General features: G+C 47.3%; 1 protein-coding gene and 1 long non-coding RNA gene across 2 annotated transcripts; one reads left to right on the forward strand and one right to left on the reverse strand.

The window, feature by feature from the left end:
- Window positions 1-3,308: 3,308 nt before the first annotated feature.
- LOC118612016 lies at window positions 3,309-6,020 on the reverse strand. The gene is made up of 2 exons (XR_004954668.1): window positions 5,844-6,020; window positions 3,309-3,902 (listed from the first exon to the last, which is right to left on the reverse strand). It is a non-coding gene; the product is annotated as an uncharacterized LOC118612016 (long non-coding RNA).
- A 142-nt stretch (window positions 6,021-6,162) lies between these two features.
- On the forward strand, window positions 6,163-11,037 carry MYC (MYC proto-oncogene, bHLH transcription factor). The gene is made up of 3 exons (XM_016136818.2): window positions 6,163-6,633; window positions 8,243-9,011; window positions 10,097-11,037. Exons 2-3 carry the CDS (start codon window positions 8,252-8,254, stop codon window positions 10,657-10,659), a joined length of 1,323 nt encoding a protein of 440 aa, XP_015992304.1. The 5' UTR covers window positions 6,163-6,633; window positions 8,243-8,251; the 3' UTR covers window positions 10,660-11,037.
- Window positions 11,038-27,669: the final 16,632 nt, after the last annotated feature.

The following is a 27,669-nucleotide window of genomic DNA, read 5'->3' on the forward strand; positions in this document are numbered from 1 at the left end:
CAGGCATTTCTCGAGAGCCCGCCATGCTCCAGGCACTGCGCTAGGCTCAAGAGACCATGTACCCCATCCAGTGCATGGCATCTCTGGAGCCGTGCCACGTGGAGGCATTCGTGGGACACATGAATGCGAATAAAACGCAATCCATCCTGACCCCAGAAGCTTCTGGTCGCGGAGTCAGACATGGAAACCCACAAAAGCAGCAAACTGTTAGATTTCCAATCACAAAAGGGTAAGAGAATGATTAAGACTCTCAAGGGAGGGGGGAAGCCATAAAGAAAGTCTCTTGAGGGACACGTTGGAGCAGGGTTACTCAGACCTAAAGGCAGAGATCTCAGACTGGCAGCCCGGGGGCTGACTCCATCCCGTGGTCACGTTTTGCTTCTATGCACAATTTTTAAAAAGTAGTTGCCAATATTTTAAAACCCACATTTCCACCTTCTCTGAAAAATCGCAGACGCGGCCACCAGTGGGCCCATACTGAAGGGAAGTAATCAGCAGGCACTGAGTAGCCACTGCCAACTTTACCCAGACTGATGGCCTCTAGTTTGTTGCTGTCCACACCACTCCCTATTAGTCCTCATTCTCTGCCGCGGCCTTGGAAGCATCCGAGTTTGTGACCTCTGATCTAAAATGTGGGAGGGGAAAATGTGGGTTAAAAGTCGGAGTTTCTAAACCTGGGTGTTGGTCTATGCTTTGAAGGAGAAGTTTTTTTGTAATGTCCACGCCAGCTCACCCGGGCAAGAAAACAAGTGCAGATTTCCGTCACAGGGCTGTCCTGGGTATTGTATGACACTTAGCGCCATCCCTGGCCTCTACCCGCTAGGTGCCAGTAGTAAGTCTCACGCCAAATGTCTCCAGACGTTGTCCAGCGTGCCCAGGGGCCAAAATAGCCTCCAACTTGAGAACCACTGGTTTATGGGCATCAAAAGAGTCATCATTTCCAAAAGCCATCAGTTTCCCCAATAGCGGTAAAGTCAAGAAAGGAAACGGGGACAAGGCCATTGGCTTTGGTGCTCAGAGGTCACCAGGTACCTTCAAGAAAGCTCCTTCGACAATGAAGTGCATTTGAAAAGAGTTACAGGGGAAAGAGGCAAGTTAAAAATGAGGCCCGTCAAAGGTAAGCTACTCTCAGGGTGTCTGAGACCTCAGTTTGGGGTTCTGCATGCCCATGAAAGGAACAGGCTCCAATTCCCACTGACTTCCAAATGATGGTCAAAGACTAAAAAGCAAAAGTGTCCCCCAGAGAGTCCCCTGAGCAGTCACTTCCATCTCCAGCCCAGGTAGGATCCATGCCCAAAGGACCATAGCAAAGACAGGCCAAGGGAGCGCAAGCGTGGAAACTTCTGAGATAGGCTTGGATTTGGCACTCAGGGAACAATAAACGGAGCCTTTGAAGAGACTAAACAAAGGAACCATTTGTTTTCTCTAGAAGCTACAAAGTTAGGCAGAATCACAGTGAAGGACTAAGGGATAAGAGGAGGATGCCAAGCTGGAGATGAGACAAGGGTCTACCAGGTCCAGCCTAGCAACCTCCACCAGGATTCGAGGTCTGGCATCCGGTGGGCAAGAAAGGTCACAGATACCCTCGCTGCAACCCAGGAAGTGTAAGCTCGAGGGTTTTATGTTAAAAACATCTACTATTTTTTTCCTTTCTCGGCTACTTTAATTTACACAGTATATGGAGAGACTACATCCTAAAATGATGCCTTTTGTAGATGCACCCAGATTTTCTTCACTGCCTTTTTCGTTCTCGTTCCTATGAATTAATGATGCTGAATTTTATTTTCTTATCTGTTGGAGTGCTTCCCTGGGTTCTTCACACTGGAGCACCTGGTTGGCATTCAAATGCTTGTGTGAGCCTCTCTTGCTTTTTAACATTCCCTGGCTCACTCGGTTTTTAATCTCACAGCCTTTCTTTCTAAATGATCTTTCTGCTGGAGATACGTATTTCTAATTCTCTTCCCTCACCTACCTCCCTCCTTGACAGACCTCACATGACTTGAATGGGATTTTAAATAACAGCCCAGCCATCTCGAGGGGCTCTCTGTCTTGCCCCCACGTTGGAGCTAGCTTTTCAATCACCACAGTCTTTTCTTTCCATATTAGTCACTGTTGTTATGTGTCCAGGATCGACTTGGTAGGAAACTTTCTGAGGGGTGAGAGAACAGATATTCAAAGAAGGGTGGAGTCACACATCCCGAATCTCTCCTTTTGTGCCGTGGGGAGAGAGGAGAAAGTTTGGTCCAATTGCTCATTCTTCCCACACTTCTTTTGTTCCCAAGTATAAAAGCGACATGACTGTCCTGGCAAGAATTAATGATTCTCATTTGTAGCATCCTGGAGGATAGGCGGCTTCCTGCAGTGACACGGGGTTCTCTCTTCCATGAGGCAGTCTTACAGACTTAACCTGGAGTCCCAGCCCTGTGGGTGATAACAGAACAGTCCCGCTGAAGACTCGCCTCTGCTTTGAAATCCAGCAGCACCAAAAAAATAATAATAATAAAAAAAAGGGACCTTAGGGAGTCCCTAGACCAGCAAACCAGAAATCTTCAGTCAGTAGACACTTTCCACTGACTTCTAAAAGGAAGTAGAAAGACCGATGTTATCTTTAAAAATGTTTCTTTGAACGATAAATTCCAAAAACGACCTCTGGGTGATTGATTATGACTAGAAACTTTCAGTTTTTCTATTCTTTAATTCTTCTATTTACAATTTTTCTTTTCCAATGGACATGGTTCTTTGGTCATCTTGAATATTAATTTTTTTTTTCCTCCTCAGCCATTGCTTAACCTGGCAAATGTCTGTTCTAGGTCTAACGGTTTCTAAAAACTACTTGAATTTTTAAGATTAAAATTAAGGATGAACCCTACCTTGTTTGGAGACACAAAGCATTTCCAATCTGTTACTTGAAAGTAACATTCCAGGTGATGTCACCAGCCCGGTGAAGAACAACGTTAAGTCCTGAACCCACAAGCAACGTACCTGCTGGAGTTCACACGCCCTACACCCAGGTGACATAATTTAGTATTCAGACATTAAGACAGAGCATATCTGCCCTCTTTAGCAATCTTCCAAAACTACCCTGTGTGGTCAAGCTAGACCTACTTCTGCCCTGTGTGATTGGTTGGTTGGTGTTGTGTTTTGTCCCCGTGGAGAGCAGTCCTTCAGTCTCCAGCAGAGCAATGCCAAAAGTGCCAGATTCCTGGGGAAGCACCCAAAAAGGCCTCTTCCAGGAATGATCCCCGTTGCCAAATTTCCTGAGGATATATCTAGGTGATCAGACACTCTCAAGCATTCTTCTCCTCATAAAAACCTACTTGGAAGTATTCACACGCATGGAGCATGTTAGGTAAATTTCCTTTGCTTTTATTTCGATATTTATTGCCCAGACTTTTCAGTATAAAAACTTTTTTATTAACATAGTCATTTACATTTTTTTCCAGTGGACTCTCAAATGCTCCTTCCTCCCGCCCCCCACCTCTGCCGACATTATCAAAAGCTCTAGCTATCTATCGCTCATCAGCCCAATTTAAAAAAAAATTAATAAGAAAAAGCAAACATCCCTAACATTTCACCGTGCCTCCCTTTCCCCAGTAAATCCAGTGTCCTGCTGTAAAATTTGGTAGTTTGAAAATGATGGGTTTTTAAGACTGTGGCCTAAACGTTGTTTTATTGTTTTAGAGTTTGCTGGAATTTTTTTTTCCTGTATGTATACTTCACGCTTTATTTCACGTTTATTTCACGTTTCCCATACATAGCATCAGTTCTCCACAGAGTGATGATGTTCACTGTCAATAAGTAGTGATGAGCTCATTTTCATCACCCTTATGCGGTTAAACAGCCTCCTCTGAAGCACTTTCCCCTCCAGGAATTCCTCTTCCTTCCGCTCTTTCGCAGTCGACCTGAAGGAATCAAGAAGAGATGGCTTGGCACTGGAACCCCTGAGCTCCCGGCGCCCCTGCCCCCCACCGGACCCCCAGGCCGCAGTTGGGAGCGCGATGCGGTGAGCCCAGCTGCCAGTAGAGGGCACACTTTACTTTCGCAAACAAGCGCTAGTGCAGCCAGCGGAGGGGGCTGGGGCTGTGGAAAAAGGCTTTGCGGCAAAACCAGGACCAGGCAAGGGACTGGAGCCCAGAGTAATGTGCAACCCTTAAAGCTGAATTGTGCTGAGAAAGTTGCTACTCTTTTAACAATCGAAGGCAGCGCGGCAAACTCTACGGGTAATAATTTACCTTGAACTAGGCGCGCTATACACGCCCCCCCCCCTCTAGATTTTTTGTTTTGAAATGGGGGAGGGGGGGAGATGGGAGATGGGAAAGTTTACTTAAAATGCCTTTGGGTGAGGGTCCAGGGATGGGAAGATGGGTTTTATTTTTAACGCCCTAGTATAATGCAAAATCACAAATCCTGCGGGAATATGCATTAAATATTAAATATAGATTCATTCAGGGAGCGAACAAATGTGTCGTGTTGGGTGGACGTGTACATGAAGTCTATACAGATGTACACGGATTAACATACACGCAGTTTCACTATGGTGTTCTTAGTTGGCTCAAGACCACCCCCCACCAAAAAAAAAAAAAAAAACTCGGAAGTAATACTTGGCTCTTCTGCTTTGATCAGAATCCACGCTTTTTTTTTCTTTCCCTTTTTTTTTTTTTTTTTTTTTTGTGCTTGATCAGAATTCCAATAATGAAAGGGGGGAAAAAACAGCATTTGAGACCTTGCTTCCAGGCAATTGTCAGTTTGGACTCAAATAAACTCTTATAAAATTTCCAAAAAAAAAAAAAAAAAAAGGTCAAAGAAGACCCGGAAAGGAAGTTAAACCTCAGGTTTGTCCGAGGAAAGAGTTAACGGTTTTCTTCACAAGAGAAGGGGGTGGTCTCTGCTGACTCCTGCGGCTGGGTCCGCAAGCTCACCCTCCCCCGTTTCTGGGAAGTCCAATCCCGAGGGTCGCGCCCTCCTCCCCAGTATTCTTTTGCCTAGTGCCTTCGATTTCCCCCAAACCTGGGAGCCCCGGACTGGTGCAAACCGGCTACACAGGGCGCAAACAGGATTTTCCCGAAACGCGGCTGTGGAATTGGAACTCCCAAGAGAGAGGCGCGGGGATGCAATGGGGGCTCAGACCCGCAGAAAGCGGGCGGGCAAGGTCCCCCGTAGCGTGCACCCACAACTGGGCTCCAGCCTTGCTCCAGTCCCGGAACACACAGAAGGCTCCCAGGGATTAACGCATCCTGGGACACAGCCGGATCCCGCTGAGTCCGATGTAGGTCTGCGCGGGCGGGCCGGGGGGTGTCTGCAGCCTTGGCAGCCAACTGGGGAATTCATTCTGGGTGGAAGGTGCCCAATCGATAGCTGTACACACTTAACGCACAATACCGCCTCGACAAATGCAGTGGATGTTTACTCATAACGCGCTCTCCAAGTATACGTGGCGATGCGTTGCTGAGTTATTTTAATAACTCTAGACATCCTTTTCCTCCCTCTGCCTATCATTTAATGCCATCTACACTAACACCTCACACATACACACTCAGAGCGCGCTCCAATAAATACCCTTTCTTTCCTCCTCTCTTCATAAGACTCATTTTCCAAACACTGCCCTTTCCCCAGCCTTAGGGAGGCGCCTGGCCGCCCGGGACGTGCAAGGCGCGGCCGCGGTACGCGGTGAATTCTCAGCGTTGGCTCAGCTGTTCGCCCTGCGATGATTTAAGCACGCAGGACAAGTACGCGGTCTGTCAAACAGTGCTGCGCCAGAGCGACAGCGAAGAAAGGGACAGGGTTTGAGGAGGAGCAAAAGAAAATGGTAGATGCTGGCAGTTAATTCACGCTGCGCTATTTACATCCGATTGCTCCGCGCACCCGTGCCAGGCTCAAAGGCTGAGTCTCCTCTCCGCCGAGTCTCTCCCGCCGCACAGCGCCCCTCCTGAGTTCCCAAAGCCGAGGGTTGGGGGCGGGGAAGAGCCTCTGTCTCGAATCCCCCGCCCACCGGCCCTTTATAGCCAAGGGTCTGCGCCGCGGAGGATCCCCGGGCTGCGCTTCTTGTGGCAGCTGCTGCCTCCCTGGTTCTCTGGGCGGCCGTCTTCTTCCCTCTTGCCTCGGGAAGGGGAGGGCACTCAGAGGCTTGGCGGGAAAAAGGACTAGGGGGGTGGAGGGATACTGCATAACATATAAAAGCTCGTTTTCAGCGCTTTATCTGACTCGCTGTAGTAATTCCAGCGAGAGGCAGAGGGAGCGAGCGGGCGGACCCGTCAGGGTTGGAGAGCAGAGAGAGCCGAGCGAGCCAGGCGAGCGGAGTCGCGCTCCGGGCGCCCAGGGCAGGGAGAGGATCCGGAGTGAAAGGAAGGCTTCGCCTCCGGCCCAGCCGCCCCCTCCCCACCCTTCCCGCCGACCTCTGCCAGCGAGCGATCCGCAAGCCCCGCCGCATCCACGAAACTTTGCCCGCTGCAGCAAGCGGGCACATTCCCCTGGAACTTACAACACCCCAGCGAGAACGCGACTCTTCGGACGCGGGGACGCTCTTTAGCCCGTTTTGGGAGACACCTCCCCGCCGCTGCCTACGACCCGCTCCTCTGAAAGGCTCTCCTTGCACCTTTTCGGACTCTGGATTTCCTTCGGACAGTGGGAAACCCGGTAAGCACCCGGATTTATTTGCCTTTTATTTTATTTTATTTTTCTACCGCTTATTGCCACGATGAGTAGAATCCCCGCATCGGGGTGTCTTTTCTCCCCTTCCTGCGCTATTGACACTTCTCAGGCTAGTTGGGGTGGGGTGGGGACGAAGCAAGCAGAACTGGACGAAACAGAACTGGACGAAGCAGACTTGTCAAGATGGGGAGGTGGAAAACAGGGGGAATGGGGGGGCGTTTTTAAAACTAGGCTTTGGAGATTTTTGCCCATGAATTTTGACGCAGAGCCGGGCGGGTTGGACATTCCTGCTTTATTGCATTAATTGCTTTGGGGTTTCCTGGGGGTACGGGGGAGCGGGGCTGTGCTTCGCGGTGGGCAGAAAGCCGTTTGCATTTTGAGCTGCTTGGAGTAAGGATTACATATTGCGTGTCTGAGCGAAAGAGCTCCGCAGCCGCTGAGTTCTCCGCGTCTCCGAAAGGGCATTTAAATTTCGGATTTTCTGACAGCCGGAGATGATGCGGCGCGTCCGGACCGCCGATCCCCGCGGCATTTTAGATTCTCGCCTTGCTCCTTTTAAGAAGTTGGCTTTTGGGCTTTTTAAAAGAATAATAAAATTAAAGAGCTCGATGTACGGAGGTGTTTGGACTTGGTGCTGGGGAGGCGGAGCGGGGAGGCTGGAGCAGGGACGTGTCCGATTCTCCTGGATGCACGGGCTTAGAAAACGGGGGCAAATCCCCGCGCCCAGCCTTGGCTCCTCCGCTGCCTCGGGTGTCCCCGCGCCCCCGAGATGCGGAGGGACGACAAGGAGCGGGTCCCCGGGCTTCTCCACAACAGCTGCGACCCTCGGCGGGTGAGGGGGAAGGCGTGGAATCGCAGCAGGGTCTCTGGCGCAGTTGCGTCGCAGAATTGGGTGTTGAAGGGAGGCGCCCCTGTTATTCTCTAACACCCCCCTTTTATTTATGGGAGAAAGTGTTAAGGCCCGCGGCTGAGCTCACCGCACCAGCCGGCGAGGGAAAAGAAAAGCCGGCAAAGGAAGGGGAGGGGGGAGCGCTGAGGGAGGGGATGCGGGAGGCGGAGAGGGAGGCTGGGAGGGGCGGCGGCGCCCGCGAGCGGAGGAGCGCAGCGAGGGCGCGAGTGGCAGGGGCGCGGAGGGGCCCCGGCGCGAAAGAGGGGCGCGCACAGCCGCTCGCGCCGCGGCGCCTCTTGCCTTCTCCTTCAGGTGGCGCAAAACTTTGGCTTTGGCTAATAGTATTCCCAGCCGCCGCGTCCCCCGGTCTCTTACCGAGGCCAAAGCCGATTTTGATTGCTCGGCGGCTGCGGGGCCGACTCCCAGGCTTCGCGCTCCGGGCGCCCGGGGGACCGAAGCCTCGCTGGCGCTCCGCAGCTGACCCGCCCAGCGCGTGTCCGAGATTCTAGGGGTCATCCAGAGGCAGTGAAAGGGTGCCCTCCCTCCCCCCGACCCGCGCCCCTGGCCGCCCTTGGGGATAGCGCTGGAAGGGGAGTGGTTCCGGCTTGTGGCGCGCGCTGCGCAGGGTTGCGGCAACAACCAAGACCCCCCCCCCCCCGCCACCTTAACTCAAGGCTGCCCCGCTTTGTGTGCCCCCTTCGGCAGGCTGCCGCGATGCCCCTCAACGTCAGCTTCGCCAACAGGAATTATGACCTCGACTACGACTCGGTGCAGCCCTATTTCTACTGCGACGAGGAGGAGAACTTCTATCACCAGCAGCAGCAGAGCGAGCTGCAGCCGCCGGCGCCCAGCGAGGATATCTGGAAGAAATTCGAGCTGCTGCCCACCCCGCCCCTGTCGCCGAGCCGGCGCTCCGGGCTCTGCTCTCCCTCCTACGTTGCTGCATTCGCGTCCTTCTCCCCCAGGGACGATGACGACGGCGGCGGCGGCAGCCTTTCCACGGCCGACCAGCTGGAGATGGTGACCGAGCTGCTGGGAGGAGACATGGTGAACCAGAGCTTCATCTGCGACCCGGACGACGAGACCTTCATCAAAAACATCATCATCCAGGACTGTATGTGGAGTGGCTTCTCGGCCGCCGCCAAGCTCGTCTCCGAGAAGCTGGCCTCCTACCAGGCTGCGCGCAAAGACGGCGGCAGCCGGAGCCCCGCGCGCGGGCACAGCGCCTGCTCCACCTCCAGCCTGTACCTGCAGGACCTGAGCGCCGCCGCCTCCGAGTGCATCGACCCCTCTGTGGTCTTCCCCTACCCGCTCAACGACAGCAGCTCGCCGAAGCCCTGCGCCTCCCCGGACTCCACCGCCTTCTCCCCGTCCTCGGACTCTCTGCTCTCCTCGGCCGCGTCCTCCCCGCGGGCCAGCCCCGAGCCCCTGGTGCTCCACGAGGAGACACCACCCACCACCAGCAGCGACTCTGGTAAGCTGGGACCCTCCGGGCCTGACAAAGAGGGCGGCTGGCCATCTTTCCTATTCTCACTGGCCGCTTATTCAACTGGCCACTTCAGTCGACACTGTCTCTTTTATTATATTAGGGAAAGAAATGGTAGATCTGGAAGGATCTAGGAGCTCCGTGGTCCCTGGAACACTGGGCTTTTTAGTGCTTCCTCCCGTCCCTTCCCCTAAGACCGCCCTAGTGGCCAGTCTCTTCCTTTCTCTCCCGCCCCTAGGAATTTCATTTGGGTTTTTCAATCTATCGGTTTATCTTGCAACTCGATCCCACTCCCTCTTACCTTTCTTAAGCATTTTAATTGCCGCAGGGGGGAGAGGGGTAGTGTGAATGAGCTTAAGAAGAGAGGATTGATCTCTGAGAGTGAATGAATCGCCTCCCTCTTCTCTTTTGAGAAGTGTTGGAATTTAATGACTGCAGCTCTACAAAAATGAAGAGGGGGCAGTGGACAGGCGCGGGGCCTCCCCCTCAGGGCTGTTAGCTAGTGAGAGTACCTGAGAGAGCACGTGGGCTGAGGAGTCGGGATCTTTTCAGCCTCTTTTGAACACTTGAAAACAAATCCTTTCCAGAACTGGACTTCTTTCTTCCCCTTCCCCCAACCCCTAGGGCTTTTGGCAAAGGGGCAAGATTTTTTTTTTTTTCTTTTCGCACTTCCAGTAAAATAGGGAGTTGCTAAAGTCACTCCAAGGAGATCTGCAACTATCCTTTGCAACACCTTAAAGGGTTCTCGGTAAAGTCCCTTAAAAACAGGAGGTGCTTGGGAATATGCTTTAATTTGGGTGTGTCCAAAGCCTCATTAAGTCTTAGGTAAGAATTGGCATCGGTGCCGTATCCTGGTAAATGGTAATTTTCTTGCCCGTGCCATAAAGCCAGCTGTCATTCTCCTCCCGGAGATTTCTGGGGCTTGCCTTCCTGGGGAGAAGAGCGGGGATCACTCTGTGCCAGGATCCGTCCTCACAGGATGCCTTACATTGGCATAGCATAAATCTAATCCATTCATTGATTGCTTTAAGGAAATGTTGCTAACCAGGTGATTTCTATTTCCTTTCTTAAAGAGGAAGAACAGGAGGATGAGGAAGAAATCGATGTCGTTTCTGTGGAAAAGAGGCAGCCCCCTGCCAAAAGGTCAGAATCGGGGTCACCCTCTGCTGGAAGTCACAGCAAACCTCCTCACAGCCCACTGGTCCTTAAGAGGTGCCACGTGTCCACCCATCAGCACAATTACGCAGCGCCCCCCTCCACCAGGAAAGACTATCCCCCCACCAAGAGGGCTAAGTTGGACAGTGGCCGAGTCCTGAAACAGATCAGCAACAACCGCAGATGCGCCAGCCCCCGGTCCTCAGACACGGAGGAGAACGACAAGAGGCGAACACACAACGTTCTGGAACGCCAGAGGAGAAACGAGCTGAAGCGCAGCTTTTTCGCCCTGCGTGACCAGATCCCCGAGTTGGAAAACAATGAAAAGGCCCCCAAGGTAGTTATCCTTAAAAAGGCCACCGCGTACATCCTGGCCATCCAAGCAGAGGAGCAAAAGCTCATTTCAGAAAAAGACTTATTGCGGAAGCGGCGAGAACAGTTGAAACACAAACTTGAACAGCTACGGAACTCTTGTGCATAAAACTTGACCTATTGGAGGGAGGAACTGGAGTCGCTCATGAATTCTCACTTGTTACTAAGGGAGAGTGAGGGAAGAGGTTCCTTCTGACAGAACTACAACAATTTATAATGTATGAACTCTTTTCAAATGCATGGTCAAGTGCAACCTCACAACCTGGGCTGAGTCTTTGGACTGAAAGTCTTAGCCATAATGTAAACTGCCTCACATGGAACATTGGGCATAAAAGAACTTTTTTTATGCTTGCCATTTTTTTTTTCCCTTTAACAGATTTGTATTTAAGAATTGTTTTTTTTTAAGAAATGTAACCAATTTTTCTGTGTAAATATGACCATTAAATGTAAATAACTTTAATAAAACGTTTATAGCAGTTATACAAGATTCCAAGCCATGTATTATAAACCATAATTTTTTTTATTTAAATACATTTCCTTTTTAAAGTTGATTTTTTTTATTGTTTTTAGAAAAAAATAAATAATTGAACCAAATCTTAAGCTGTGAGTGTTCTCTGTTTCTTCTGGTTTCATTCTCTTTTTCATCAATTACAAATTAACAGAATTCGGTCCTTAAGGAGTGAGCTTACAAAGCTGGGAAAAGACGTTATTTAGAAAAAGACAAGGGCTTTGTTAAAAATGGGGCTGGGTCCTTAAGGTCTTTAAGCCTTCAGGGTTATAAGATGCTTCCTAGAGATCTGTGATAAAGCCCTGTGTTGATACTTGAAAGAATGAAGGGGTAAGGTAGTAAGCTGGTGAATGGGTTAGAGGTTGTCAGAGGGATGCCAGAGGTTAAAGATAACAGTTAAGTATACAAAGAGGGGAGGGAGGGGTAAGGGCTGAGGAAGATGAAGAAACCCCCTATGGTTTGGTTAACCCGTGCCCTTCCCCTTCTGCATTCAAACCCAGTTTTGCCCAGTGAAAGTGAATGGAAAAAAGCGTAGGAACCAACTCTTGCTGCTCGCCTGCTAATACCAGATGCCGGGCCCTTTACATGTGTTATCTTGTAAGCCCCAAAGGAGCCCTGGGAGGCATGTTATTAACCCTGTTTTACAAACAAGGAAATGCAGTTCAGAGAGGTTATGTAAATTCTCTGTGGCCACACAGATAATAAAGGGCAGCATCCTATTCCTAGCCGTTGAAAAACACTCAACATTTTGCTATCACACCTTAGCTCATCCTATAGTGTCTAAAGTACTGAGATCAAGACTTTTTGGCTTGGGGCCTAATGCAGCGATCCCCAACCTTTTTGGCTCCAGGGACCAGGGCTCCTGTGAGAATCTAGTGCCTGATCTGAGGTGGAGCTGAGGCAGTGACGCTAGAGCTGGGGAGCGGCTGCAAATACAGGCGAAGCTTTGCTCGCTCACCTGATGATGCTCGCCTCCTGCTGTGCAGCCCGATTCCAATAGACCATGGACTGTACCAGCCCACGGTCCCGGGGGTTGGGGACCTCTGGCTTGACAGACTGACAGACAAGTAATAATCATACTCTACTACTTATGTGCCAGACCTTGTAAGCATTTTTCTTTAATGCCACAGCAATCCTGCGTATTTGCTACTGCTGATTTCTTCATAATAGAAGAGAAAACTGAGGCACAGAGACACCCCACCCCCACCACCACATCCATCCATGTGCTCAAGGTCCACCCATAATGAAGAATAGAGCCGGGATTCAAACCCAGGCGATCCACTCTTAAAACGTACTAGGCTGATCGCCTCTCAAAGAGACCAGTAAGAATAAAGGGGCCACGCGTGAGAACAGGAGTCGCCAACCTAGTGGCTTGTGTGCCTTAAGTTTCAACATATAGGCCCCGTCTGACATCCGTTCTCCATTTTTTTACTTTGTTTTATTTCATTGGTCATTATTAAATTTATCCTGTCCCATCAAGAACCCCAGAGCCCATTCCTTCCTACCTTAGCCATTTGTTAAGTGAGATTCACAACTTACTCCAGGGGAAGCATCAGTTTGGGAACTGCTATTGTTCAGATCACGGAATAAGATATAATTACTCTTTTTCATGTGAGTCATTGTTTTGGAAACGACGAACTCCCAACCTCTTATACACACACGGACACTCATGACACATGCTCATCGTTGGAACATGAAAAGGCAGTTTCGAATGTAGATATTATTAATTACGAGCCTTTGAAAACCCACAGCCAGAACCAGAAACTTGAACATCCACCACGCAGGTAAATGGAAGCCACTATCGCTGTTCTAATCATCTCATTGTCTCAGCCTCACAGGAGAGCTTTGGTTCCCAGTGCTCTTTGGAATTTTAATCCACCGCCACCAGCACAGCCACCCATAAATCAGTCAATGCTTAAGGCCTGAGGCTCTGACCCCTAGACTAATTTAATCAAGCCCTTATGTCTTTTTCTTAATCTTTATTTGTTGGTGTTTAAGTCCCATTTTAACAACTTCGAGCTGTCAGATTCTGTATCCTCAATTCAAAGGGAGATACAGTCCCCAGAAGTTGAGTAGTTCACAGCGTTGCCGTAAGTGGGGGCGATTCTAAGCGGTTTACCCTTTGCCCCTTCATGGTTGGATGGCAGCCCTGGAGTGACTCACTCGGGAACAGTGAAGGTGTTAGTTTGAATCACTAAATCTGGGCAAGCCCATGGAATACGAGAGAGCATTCCTCTCTAGGAAAGCAACTCCGGGTTCCAAATGACCAGGAAACGACTTTAGGAATGCAGCACTTAGCTGTGGGGACAGAAAGGAAATCACTCCAAAAACCTCTTCAGCCCCATCTTACGTTTTTACGAAGCCAAGAAACCATCTGAAAACAGCACAGATGCCAACTTCTTTCTCTTGAAAGATGGGCTAATCTTGACCCTGATACAAACTGGTTCTCAGAGGCAATCCAGAGAGTCTCCAGGGTCGATGCCACTGAGCAATCTGTGTTGGAGATAAAAATAATGAAGAATTAGAGATGGAGGGGAGGAGCTGGCAACTTGGTCAGAAGACGTGGGAAGGAATAAGTTAATACTGACTCTGCCTTGTACCCAGCACACTGTGTAGGAATTAATGACCACTCAGCGGCCTACTGGGCTGGTTTTGTTTGGGGATGGCATGTCCAAAGAGGAGGAAAGTGTTATTCTATGCTTCTATTCGGAAGCAACGAAGGAGACCCACGTTACAAAAACAATCGAATTTTTAAATGAACGAAGTTTCACACTCCAGGCCTTACATGGTGGTTACTCACAGCTGGGATATGTAAGTGAAGTTCTCTGCTGGCCTTTAAGACAAACTCTGGCACAAAGCTTGGGCAAGAGGACAGGAAGTCTAGTTACAGGGTTTTTTATGTCCTTTGTTTGCCATAGTCGACGACTGACTCAGTGAATAACAATTTTTTAGTGTACACGCTAAGGGCTCCTGAAGCATTTCTTCCCAAACAATAAATAACCCTTAGGTTAACAAATGCTGAAGAGTGCCCCCCAACACCATCTATAAACCCTCTGGAGCTTTACGGAAGGCTCCTCATTCAAGATAGACCACGACAGGCCTATTTCAAAGAAGGAAGGCAGAAACAAGCTAACAGCAGGAAAACAGGGACTCATTGAAAGTAAAACAAATAAATAAATAAAACTAAAAAGATTCTACCATCCACCACTAGCGCTGAGGTAATAATCTTTCTCTATTCTAGATCCTTCTGGGGAGAATTTAGAAGAAATACCCAAGAATGTTTGCTTTGCCAAACTGGTTTGATATGACTCTCAATGACTATGAGTGGATTCAGCATTTTGTTTTTAATTGTATTTCTTCCCGCATTAGTCTACACTAAGCTCTTTGGGAAGACACAGTTGAAGGAAAGTGTTAATGGGATCTAGATCTTCTGAGGTTAAAAGGAATGTTCTTTGTTTTTAAACAATGCCTGAGAGCTTAGTCACAACCCCTAACACTTTCTTCCTATTGTCATCATCAACCCATTAAGGGATAAGACACTCCAAGGCAGCCAGGGGTCTCTAGGAGTGAGGAAGGGGAGAGGTTGGGGAAAAACAATTATGACAATTAAACTTTATTACAGACCTATTATCTGCCAGACCCCCTCAACAGCCCTGAAGGAGAGTGATTGTTGAATACGACAATACTGAAGTTTAGACAAGTCCAATAGCCCTCCCAAAGTCACACAAGTACCAATAATAAAAACAATAATAGTAGTTAATGTTTACTGTGTGCTAATAAGCACTTTCATCGCAAAACAACTCTTAGGAGGTAAATTCTATTTCTGACTCCACTGTACAAATGAAGAGATTGAAACTTTGAGGGATTAAGTAATTTGCCTGCATTCACAGAGCTGGCAAAATGGTGAGAGCGGGAATCACCCATTCATTCATAAATATTTATCGAGCACTTACCGCGTGCCCACACTGTGCCAGAGCGGGAAGAGATTCGAAGATAAAGGAGATAAATAAGGTCTTAGCCCTGTGGACTATTGAAAAACAAAGAAAATCAGTACTGCAAAGCAGGAGAGAGATGAAACTCTGGGAGCTGCTGAAGACATCCCCCCTCACGCCTTCTCCCAGGGACAGTGGAATTCAGGTCAGGGCCCCAGAAATTCGAGGAGAGGAACAAAGGAAAAGACGTCATCAGAGGGATGGCGGGAAGCTAGGCGAAAAACACGTAACTAAGACAGCAAGAGGTACAGCAGGCAGCGCAGAGAATGGTCCATCGGACTTAGCAAAACGTCTTCTCGGCCACACCTCCCCCACGGTGCGACAGCGGCAGCCCCATCCACCCGGGATTCTCCCTGCCCTTCATTCCCTTCATGCAATTCATCGCTTGAAACAGCTGCCGAATCATCCCTCAGCCCCCTCCCTGCCTGCTGTACCTCTCGCTGCCTGAACCACGGAGAGCACCCGACTTTCACCTCGGTGGCTGGCTTCGCCTCGCCACACCTGAACTCCCAGCATCACTGCTCTTTCTCTTTGGAGCCTGTATTAAGTTAAAAACCACTCTCTGTGGTTCGGGCATCCACTGGGGGCGTTAGAACATATTTCCCAGAGATCAGGGAGCGCTATAGCAGTCCCTCTGAATTAGAATCTCAGGAGATGGGCCCCAGGAAACTGTGTTCTAATGAGCCCTCCGGAGCTTAAAAAAGTTTGGGAACTACTGCCTTCTCCATCACTGCCACACAGCTATCTCTCTCGATCACAAATGTGAGTATGCCCGTTTGCCGCTTAAAACCCGTCAGCAGGTTCCTGCTGCCCTAAAGATGAAGTTCAAAGCTGTCCTACACCTCCAAGTTTCTCCACCTACTGGCTTCTGCCGACACACAGACCTCGTCCCTCCAGTTTCCCTAGCGACATTGAACAAGTATTTACACAAATAATTACCTATATAAATTCGACGGCCCAAAGTAGTGGAATGAGCTTCTTCACTGAGTGTAATAGGGTCATCTGACAGCTTCTTCACTGAGTGTAATAGGGTCATCTGATCATGGGAGGTATTTAGCCAAGCGCAGATGATGGGTATGAGTTTGTAGAGCCAAATATCCTGAGACCCCCCCCATTGGAGGGAGGAAGACATGTTCAGGGAACCCAGAGCAAACTAGAATGGAAGGAGCAGGTAGCAAAAGGGAAAATCATCCTTGGATGGGGCCCAAGGGATGGACCCCAAGCCAGATCACCCAGGGGCCTCGTGACGGGGCTTGGATTGTTGTTTAAGGACAGTGGAAGTTTGTCTGGATTCTCTGGTCCTGGTGGCCACCACCACCCCCACCCTCCGCCTCCCCGCCCCTGGCCTTGGGTTATGGTCAGGTCGAAAGTCATGGTGCTGGGTGCCAGAACACGGGGTCTTCTGCACTGCCATTGTCTGTACCCACTGTATTCCGTACTGTGGTCTCTAGCATAGGTCAGTAAGACCAGACCAGGTCATCGTAAATATTAAGTGCTTTCCAATTGGGGCATAATAATAATGATAACAATAATAACAATAACATCAAGTGTTTTGTATGGGCCTCGTACTGTGCAAAGCACTTCACGTGCATTTTCTCCTTGAACTTTCTAACAATCATATGATTATGCCCACTTTACAGAGGAGGAAAAAAGACTCAGAGAAACGTTAAGTAAATCACCCAAGGTCCCACAGCGAAGAAGTGAAAGAGATGGAATTCAAGCCCAGCTCGATTCCCTACCTGCCATATCAGACCACTAAGATCCTCCAGAAAGTCCTGAAGCCTCTAAAACCATGATGATTTGTGTCAGGCAAACGTATGTATATTTTTAATTTTATTGTGGATACGGCGCATAGACATTCAGGAGCAGGTTAGAATACACACTCAAGTTTCTCATGCCCACTTTTAGGGAGCCCCTGTGATATCGGGGCTGCACCGCCCTCTCCTCCTCCTGTTAGCTAATTGGGTGGTCTCGTTACCCCAAAGGCAGTGCTCTGCCTTCTTAGGGCCACGGAGATGCCCAGAGGAGACGAAGTCGATTTTTCTCCCAGGACTTTGAGTCTCGACTAGAGTGACCTAATGACAGAACTCAGAGGTGTGAGTACACTCTTTCTTGTCACTGTCCCTGGAGAAGCCACGTTGTTTGCTCTCTATACTCTGCATTGCCTGTGTCAAGCCTGTCTCGCCCCTGGCTTCCCAGGTCTCCATCAGTTCTGGGAAGTCTCCAGGGTCCTTCTGGAAAATTCTATTTAGGATTAAATTAGGTCAGATGGTGTTTCTGTGTCTTGCAATGAAAAAGTCCCGAACGATGGCACATTCTTCTAGTTTGTCCCGCAATATCATACTGCTTTGTTCTGGGGGCAAGATGACAACCTTTGGGGGAAAAAAAAAAAAAAGATAAAGAGTCAGGAAACTAAAAGCCATAACAAGGTAAAGATACAAACAAATCCTGGGCAATAACATTTGAGTTGCATTTCATCAGCTGCATATTTTGTTCTTCAATTATCTATAATTAAGGATAATTTGTACCGAGGTTCAGGCCCACCAACACAGCTGATGGCAGGCTGTCTGGGTACCGCTGCGTTTCCACCCTCACTGTCTAGAGTTACTTCCTCCCATCAAACCCAAATAAACTCTGCACGGCTCACGTGCAATTCTGATTATTTTTAAAACCTCCATTTAGGAACTCATTATTTTGTGACAGGTAGTATTCTAAGTGTTTTTACGTATACCATTCCCTCATCTCGGCAATTCTGTGGGTTTCACAGCATTAAAAAAAAAAAACAAAAAACAAAAAAACTGGCCCTGAGAGGTGAATGACTTATTATGGTCACGTAGCCGATATAGCTGATAGGCGGTGGGCTTTAGATATAAACCCAGCTTGGTCCAACTCCAGAGACTCTGCTCTAATATCTTAGGCTTAATTGCCCAGAAATGACTCAGAGGTGCCCCAGCTCGAGTGCTTCTCAACCCCCACGGTAGCAAAGGTGAATATCACAATCTTCAGGGAAACTGTTTGAAAATCATATTTAGTACATAAACTCATATTCGAAAAGTAGAAGGTAAAACACATCCCAATGTTTGTTTTATTGTTGTTGTCATTGCCTTTTTAATACAAACCGGAGTACCTTTGAGGGTGACAGGGGCTGCTGGGCTGCAGTGAATGATTAGGTCAGGGTGTCCCCAGGCACGCCGGGATGTATGGTGGAGTCAGAATTAGAACCCTGAAAGAAACACGGAGGCACCTAACATCCCCCCATGGGGCTCCTCCGAGAGGCGATCCACACTGGCTTCTACCGGGGAGCTCTTCCCGATTAACCACAGTCAGTTCTGACCCTCGAGGTCTTCTGTTTCTCACCCTGTGCTGCTCTTGATTAATTTCCTTTTAATTACAAGCTGTTCGTGCTTTTGCAGGCGTGCGCACACGTGTGTGTGTGTGTGTGTGCGCGTGTGTGTGTGTACAGGCAATCCTTGCTCTGCATGTTAACTGAGACTAGACTTCGGTTCCCCAGCCCATGCGAAGTGGAGACACAATTCTGAAATGCCCAGCTTCTGTTAATGTGGAGCCTTGCAGGTGAGGGGCGGCTGCATTCTGCTTTTCTCTTATGATGTATATGGGTTTCCTAGGGCCACCATTACAAATTATCCCAAAGCAGGTGGCTTTTAACAACAGAAATTGATTCTCACGTGTGTCGGCAGGGCCACGCTCCCTGTGAGGCTCTCGCCGAGGACGCTTCTTCACCCCTTCGCAGTTCAGGGGGCGGTGGGCAGTCCTTGGCACTCTGGCTTGTAGATGTGTCACTCGAGTCTCTGCCTCTGTCTTCCCATGGCCTTCTTCCTTGTATTCGTATGTATCTCTGTGTCTCCTCACTCTTATAGTGAGGACACCAGTCATTGGTTGTACAGCCCACTCTAAACCAAGATGACTTCATCCTAACTAATTCCATCTGCAAAAGCCCTGCTTCCAAATGAGGTCACATTCTGAGATGTCTGGCGGACGCGAATTCTGGGGAACACTATTCAGCTCAGTACAGATAGGTGAGAGCATCCAGGGCTGGATCTGTGGCATAGATCCATTCTGCCCTCAGTGCCTAACTGGGGAGTGCACACAGTAGGCCCGCAATAATCCTGGTTGGACCCTCTCACAAGAGCAGACGTGAGTGAGGGCAGCCATGACAAGAGCTCAGCTCACTGGAGACCAGTTTTCTTTCTACTCCCAGCAAACCACCCCCAGGTCCTTCCTTCCCTTTTTCAAATGGTTCCACTCCTACTCTCGCCTCCTTTTCTCTTTTCTTCCTCCTCCCGGCCACCAAAGGCTGGACTGACAGGCAGTGGGGAGGGTGGACACCTTTGTTCTCCTCACTTCAAGCTCCCTCAGCCCATCGAAGCATTTCTTTACTCTGTGCTTGTGAGGTACAAGGCCATCAGCGTCCCACCAAAAGCCAAACTAAATTCTCAGCCCTTAGTCAAATATCCTCTCTTAGCCACATACCCTTTCGATTTTTTTTTTTTCTGCAGAAGTCCCAAATGAAAAGTTTCCTCATTGTCAGCGCTGCCTGCGACTTCCTCTTTCTTTGGTTTCTGGATGCCAGTTCACTTTTTCTGATAAAAAATTAATAGCAGCTTATCACTTAATGAGCTTTCGCTTTGTGCCAAATGCTTAGTACACACCATGTCACTCATTCTTGACACAATCCCCATCCTACAGATGGGGACACTGAGGTCCTGAGCGACCAGACGGTTTGCCCAAGGCCATGCAGCCAGGTCACCATGAAGTCAGAACTTGAACCTGCGTATCAGATTCCATGGTACTTTTTCTTCATCACACCCGGGGTACGAAAGGAACCCTGGGATATTGTATGTTATCACACGGCTTCCCAGCCAAACGTCCAGAAAATAAATAAGACCATCGAGTGTGATCTGTCTTCTTCTTTAAGGCATTAAGCAGACTCATCCGGTTTCCCCAGCTCCCCCGAAATCGTTGAGGGGTGGGGTTGCTGCTAAAAAAAGAATCCTGCAGACAAAGCAACAGCCTACAGATCCTTTTAAATTTTTCCTTGGATTCAGTTTTTCTCCTAACAGTTGCTTTGGGCTTCTGGGTGCAATAACTTAAGCCCTGAAACGCAAACTTCTCACAATGTCAAAAGCTCCCTGTTAGGAGGTTTTCTCTGAACTGCATTCACTGAACTCCATGGACTGGGGGCAACGAAGTACAGTGTACCCTTAAATCGCAGTCGACGAACAACCGCACATACCGGACACCCCAAACCTGATAAACCTCTTGCAGTTTTACGAGCGAACCTGTCGTCTCCTGCCTCTTTGCCCCTGCTCTCCCCTCTGCAGGACACCTCCCCTTGAACGCGACTGTTTGCAGGCGAGTTTGTCCTTCGAGGCACCATAGCACCCAGGAAGGCATTTCCCGCTCCCATCCCACCTTGTAGGAATCCTTGTCTGAACCTTAAGGCATCCCCCCACCCCATAATGCACTCTCAGCGTAGTAGGGGGAGGGGATTTAAAACCTGAGTCTTGCCCCAAATCTACTAAATCAATGTCTCTGGGGTGGAGCCTCGGAAATATGCAATTTAACAAGTTCTCCCGGTGCTTGAGGAAGATGTCTTAGGCTGAGATTCCCAGAGCTGATGTATTGCTTCATCTTCGACACCCTTATTCTATATTTAAAAAAAAAAAAAAAAAATCAGTAACTCTTACATGAGCTCTCTATGTTCCGGGCAATGTGCGCATGTCACATTATAATTCGTATGAGGGTCGGAACAGGCCTAATGAGGAGAATACTATTATTATCCAGATAAAGACACTGAGATACAAAGAGACTAACTTAGAAAGTGATGTAAGCATGCCCATCGGATAAGTAGCAGGGCTGACGTATCTGTGGATTTTCTTCTTTAAATCATCTCATTTTCAAATTTAAATAGTTTGTTTGAGTTTAATGTAAATTCTATGAAGAGAGGGATTTTCAGCTGTTGGTTCATTTCTGGATGCCCAGAGGCTAGAACAATGCCAGGCGCAAACTCATATCGTCATCGCTTATTTGTTGAATGAAGGAACCAACAAATGAATGAATGAAAATGGAAATATTTCACATGGGATTGAATTGTTGGTTATATATTTTTTCTCATGCTTACTAAAAATACACTGATATAATTTACTGCTATTTAAAAAATGTGCGCCACCTAAAATCATGTCGGATTTCTGTATTGGTATCTCTAGCCCAGTTTAGGAAGCTCTGGGCTTGAACTGATCTCTATCTCAGTTCTGACCACAATAAATTATACTTTTCTCTTCCAGACTGTGCGCTCCTGCTAACAGGGACTGGATTTATTCATCTGTATATCTTTGCGCCTGGGGTAAAAGTCAACTACTGCTTCTTCATTCTCGCTAGAGGAAACCGATTTTAGATTTGATGAAATCTAAATCCTTGCAAATCCTTTGAGATCTGAAAGGAGGCAATAGGATTAGGAGGCAATAGGAATAAGGAGGCTGGAATTAGGAGGCTGAACCAATGCCCACCGAAAGAGAATGCCTAGGCTTGAGCTGGTGGGATGAGATCTGAGCTGGAAGTCTGGCGGATTCTTTATATCCAGACCCTCTATTTCTTTGAGCCTCGGGTCTTTCTCATGCTGCAAATTCCTTGCATATAAAGATCATGTCCTTCTTGTTGCTGTCTACTTTATCTTCAGAACCTGCTTTGTGCCTGGCATATAGAAGATGTTCAGTTAAAAACTGCGGGATAAATGAATAAATGAGAAATTGTTAAATACGTTCTAATGAGAAAAGTATAACGGGCCTTCCCACTCATTTTCCTGTCTCCACAGTGTCCTGTGGACCTAATATCTCCATATAAAATGGGTTCTGGGAAGGCGATATGGCTGGAAAGGCTGACTTGAAGTTGTGTGAGGAGAGCATTTTACATAAGCTAGAAAAATAACAATTAGTCACATAGAAGAAGGGGAACAATGAGGAAATTATTGCCAAGGACAAAATTATACGTCCAGCCCCATCTCAAACACCACTAAGTATCCAACCTCCAGCCCCTCCGGCTGTCACATTCTGGGGTTGGTGCCCTGACCTCGCCAGCTGGCACAAGCTCCAGTTCATTATTCAGAATATTGGTTTTGCTCAGGACAAGATGCCAACAAGAATATCACAAGCTAATGGCAGGGAGGCGGGCAGACAGGAAGGAAGTCAATGATAATTAAACTTGCCTTGGTGCGCAGCAGCAAAGCCCAGAGCGTACAGGAGAGATATAGGTAGAAGTTGCCAAGAGCAAAGCAGTGAGGAAGACACAGCTGAAGAAAAGGCACTGAGGGTCCTGCCTTTGCAGGGAATACCCAGTTTCAGAGAATATCCTGATTGGCGAAATACTCAGGCCAATGAGTAAAATAATAAGACTGACAGTCATACATCATCAGATCAGTAGATGGATTCGATGATACGTTAAGTCTTCTCCAACCCTGAGACTCTCCAAAGAATGGTGAGTGTGTACCACAGCATTTATCCAATAGCTTGCCAACTCATTTACATTAAAAGAGAATGCTATCATTCCCTAATGCATCCAAGGGCTTGCACAGGATCAAGGGAGGGCCAAGGAGAGGAAAGAGAGACAAGAAACAAGAAATGGAAAGTTAGAGAGTGTTTACTACCAGCGAGGCCTGCCGTGTTCATATGTATGATGGAATATTAATTATGTCCACCCAGCGGGGTACATCCTGGTACAACTGCTCTCTTATGTATGAAGAAGCTCCAGCAGGTTGAATCACATGCCCAAGGTCACCAGTAAGTGCATGGTGGAATTAGGATTTGACAGCAGTCTATCTGACACCACATCCCATTGTAGCAGGCACAACGGCTCCCAGTGATCCTGGGCCTCGTGTTATCCACAACCCATGTAATTCCTCTCCCCGAGTGTGGGTGGGACCTAGTGATTCCCTGATAACAAACAAAGGCGAATCCTGGGCACTTTCTTGCGCTCTACCCAACATCCCCCGCTCTGGGAGAGGCCAGCTCCCACACCTTGAGGCTGCATCACGAGAGGCCCACGTGGCGAGGAACTGATGTCTCCAGCCCAGCAGTCATGGAGCACCTGAGGCCTGTCAAAAGCCATGTGAGCGATCCTAGAAGGAAATTCTCCCCAAGTTTCAGCTCGAAGTGACTGTAGTTCTGACTGGTAATAATATCTCCTTTGTGCTGTGTATTACAGCGGGGAAAGTGCTTGGCTCTGAATAAGAGCTCTTACCAAATTTTACTTCCTTCCTTCCCCAACTCAAAACCCCTAGAGTTGCTATTTGCTCTTGAACTTGCTCAATTACGTTCCTGGGTGATCTGGTGAGCTCAGAAGTATCTGCTTCTGCGGAAATGGATTTTAGCTGCATTTGGAGAACTTTAGGTCGGAAGGAAGCCGGGGAGAAAGGGCTGGACGAAAGGAAGTCACAACTGTCCAGTGACTGCTCATAAGCTCATGGAATCTCAGTGGAAAAGAAAAAGCAGAAATTCAAGACAGGGAGACAATGCAGTGTGTCCTCAGAACAGTTGTGAGCTGACGCTGAGGGGCTTCCCGAAGAAAAACCTCTTTAGTGTGGTCCTCCTAGAAAGCAGAACATAGATTTTACCAGTTATAGTCTAAAAATATGCACATATGTAATTTTGTATACACAACGTGTAGAATACTACTGACATTTCAGGTGGGATCATTCTCTGTGTATCGTAGGGCATTTTGCAGTATCTCTGGTTTCTACCCAGTAGATATCAGTAGCTCCGCCCCCTCCATCTCAGGTCTTGGTAATCAAAAATGCCTTCAGACATGGCCAAATTTCCCTTGGGGGACAAAGTCACCCCCTTGTCTCCTCTGAGAATCTCTGGTGTAGAGCAACGAAGCATCCAACATTGTTCAGTGTCTATAAAGTACCCACAAAGAGTCTGGGGAGACAATAATGTTTATAACATGGTCTCAGTCCTCACACAACTTGAAGCTCACGCTCCGGTAGGAGAGATGGACGTAGACACGTATAATCACCTCTAAGTGTGGCCAGCACAATCATAGAGAAATGAACAAGGAATGAGGCACCGACTGGGCTCAAAGGGAGAGGGGAGGATAAGGAGACGTTTCAATAGAGCCTTGACCTGAAATCGCTGACCATCTCCACAAAGCGGCCCCTTGCCTGTCCTCCCGCCCCCCGCCCCCCGGTATTATGGTTCTTTTTTCAACACTCTGTATGATTCCTTTCAGAGCAATGACTGTAATTTATAATTGAGTTTTTCGTTTGTTTGTTTCCTTATGATGTTTTTTGTCTATCTCCTTCACCAGGCTATAAACTCCATGAGAACAAGGACTGTTTCTATCTTGTCTGCCCTAGAAATCCAGGTCCCTGGCACAGGGTAGAGCCCAAAGCAGGGACTCACCAACTCTTTACAGAAGGAAGAAAACTAGAATGAATAAAAGGAAGGGAAGAAGGAAAGAGAGGAAAAACTAGGGGTTCCACAGGCAGCTGAGAGGGGAAAAGCATTCCAGGCAGGGAACAGTATGTGCAAAGGCCCAGAGGGCTCAATGGAACTTGCTATATAATTTGTAGGGCCCAGTGGAAAATGAAAATGCAGGGCCCCTTTGTTCAAATATGATTAAGAATTTCAAGACAGCTACAGTAGAGCATTCAACCAAATGTGGGCACTTCTGCGTGCAGGGCCTGTGTGACTGCGAAGTCACCCGTCTACGAAGGGCCACCTGGAAGATAAACACCATGGGCTATCAGCAGTCTGAGGAGCTTCTCTCTCTCAGTCCACACTTTGGTCCAACGAGGTAGTCAACCTGCCCTCCAGGAACCACACCACGTTTTCTCACAGCTGAAGCCACTTTCCTAGAAGGGCACAGAGTCTAAGTGTGTTCTCTCAAATTCCATGTTGCTATTTAGAAATAATGCAGGACAAGGGAGCTGGACACAGTTTCCCCAGAGTGTTGCTAGCGAAAACCCTCAACAGGCCCCAAACAGAGCGGCAGTGTGTGTTCTAGATCAAAGCCTACCAGCCGAAGGCTGACTGTGGACTGAGTTTCTGCTTAATGAGGCTCATTCAGAGTCTAGTCAAGTCCTCTCCAACTCTGTGCCAGGCGGGTAGGACAATTTGCTATCAGCCCAAGCATGAGCTGGGGATAAGTGCTCTCTGATCCTGTCTTTGGGAAAACCTACAATTTACAGGTTATTTTAGGTGATAACTTTAATCAGAACTTATATGTTATGTTTTACCTCCAGTTGTGATTACCCAAGTCATTTGCTCTGATCTGTGTAAAGGGCGTTGGTACTGGGGCAAGTAATTGAGGCAAATTCTGGCTGGTGCCTGCTTTGTGCTTGAACACACACATATTCTTATAAGCTTTGCACATATATGAATACAAAAAAGATTATTACTTTATTTGCTTTGTCTCCTTTAAGCCTAGAACCAGCTGGTAATTCAAGAACCTTTGGAAATTACATTTTTGAAGGTAATAGAAAATATAACCTGGTTATAAGGTGTCCTTCAGGAATGGAAAGGAAAAGAAAAGTCGCATTTACCCAGCATTTACCTCTCTTCTGTGAGGCTCCTTCATATGCACAATTTGGTGAACTCTTCACTGAGAGATGGGTACCAAGATACCATTTTACAGCTGACGAAACTAAATTATTTAGTTTGGGTGGTATCCCCAACTGTAACACCACATCGTGATTTTAACCCAAGACTCTAACTCTAAAACCCATGTTCATTCCGTAAAACTACTCTGTTTCTCATAAGAAATGAAAAAAAAAAATACCATGACAGAGAAGTGGAGAGTTAATTTCCTTTTCTTGAGGAGAGAAAGAAAAAAATCACACTTAATATTGCCCCATGAATTAGGAATTTGCCTGGACTCAATTCCCTACCTTGCTGGCACTGAACATCCCATGAAGCAAGCATCATGGCTTATACAACCCACAGTAATGGGAAATCCAAAAGAATAATAACTTGGACTGTGTACGACTTCAGAAGACGCCTTTCACTACTTCTTGATGTTGATGTTCTGGTCATTCTCACCACTTCCAGCAAACTCTTCATTCCACATTGTGCTCCAATTCTCAAGTCTCTAATAGCTCTCCCCACTTCAGCTCTGTGATTTTTAAGTTATAAGAGGAAATGACAGGTCACCCCTTGCCTAAAGCAGAGGAGGGAGCAAGGACACAAGGGGTCTGGCTTGAGAGAATGGAAGCATCATTTGCTCTTTTTTGGGGCTCTTCTTATGGACATCCTGCATCCCCCTCTGAGACTTTTGCCCAAGCGGTGAGATCGCAAGTCCCAACGTGTGAGTTGGAGTGTCAGCTCTGCCATGGACCAGTTGTGTGACTTAGGAGAAGTCATTTAACTTGTCTAGTTCTCAGTTTCCTGATCTATAAAATGAAGATAATTATAGCTCACATCTATCACGTACTGTTGATGAGAGAATTTTAAAGTGTATGTCCTTTGGCTCAGCAATTCCACTTACCGAAATTTATCCAAAGGAAATACCAGGACAAGTACGCAATATTATATAGGTACAGAGATGTTCTCTGAGATGTTATTTTAGAATATTGAAAATATAGGCTAGTGGTTACCAGAGGACTATAGACCAGTGGTTACTAGTGGGGTGGAGGAGGAGGGGGGAGGTAGACGGGGTAAAGGGAGTCAAATATAGGGTTTAGGGGGAAGGCGAAGTAGGTAAAGGGGGTCAAATATATGGTAGCTGAAGGAAACTAGACTTTGGGTCGTAAACACACAATAGAGTATACAGGTGTCAAATTATAATGTACACCTGAAAATTATATAATTGTATTAACCAATGTTACCTCAATAAACTTAATTAAAAATTTAAAAAATAATATAAATAAATATAAAAAAATTAAAAAGAAAAAAAGAAAATATGAAGCAATCTGATGTCTTTCCTTATAAAATTTGTTAAGGAATTATGACATAGCCATATGTTGCAATAAGTATAGGCATTTAAATGATATAGCAGATCTCTATTTGTTGAGCTATTGATTTATCTGATAGGTTATATTATTATATATTCAAAGAATACCCCTGGTCGACTATCCAAGAGCATGAATATAGTGTGTAGTTCTAAAAAGTGGAACTGGGCATATTTTACTGAATATCTTTTGGTAATGTTTGAAGTCTTTACCTTATGTATATTCCACCTGAGAAGTGCTTAATTAAAATAAATAAAAATTTTAAATATATGTTTGTATGTGTATGAAAACTTGTAAGGGTATTTGTCACTAGTAGTTGTCTCTACATTGTAGCTCACAAGGAATATTTTTTTCCTTTGTTATACTTTTTCTGACTCTTCCAAACTGTTTGCAACAAGCAGGCATAAATTTATAATAGTAATGAAACAGAACAAAACAAAATAATAAAATACTTCCTGTTTTAGAAATGAAAAAGCAACCAACTGGCTCTAACCTCTTTTGCATTTAGAATAGCTCCAAGCAATCATGAGATTATTGCATTAGTAGCCTTTTTGCCATATACAAATTACCCACAAAACAGTGGCTTAAAATAATGGACACTTATAATCTCAAAAAGTGTCTGTGGATCAAGATTTTAGGGACAGCTTTGTGAGTGGC

Source organism: Rousettus aegyptiacus, unplaced genomic scaffold (genome assembly GCF_014176215.1).
Source record: "Rousettus aegyptiacus isolate mRouAeg1 unplaced genomic scaffold, mRouAeg1.p scaffold_m13_p_15, whole genome shotgun sequence".
In the NCBI taxonomy this organism is placed as follows: Eukaryota; Metazoa; Chordata; class Mammalia; order Chiroptera; family Pteropodidae; genus Rousettus; species Rousettus aegyptiacus.

Coding starts and splice junctions, on each gene's coding strand:
- MYC (XM_016136818.2), top strand. CDS start 8,252: ATGCCCCTCAACGTCAGCTTCGCCAACAGGAATTATGACCTCGACTAC. Junction 9,012..10,096: donor CACCACCAGCAGCGACTCTG/GTAAGCTGGGAC, acceptor CCTTTCTTAAAG/AGGAAGAACAGGAGGATGAG.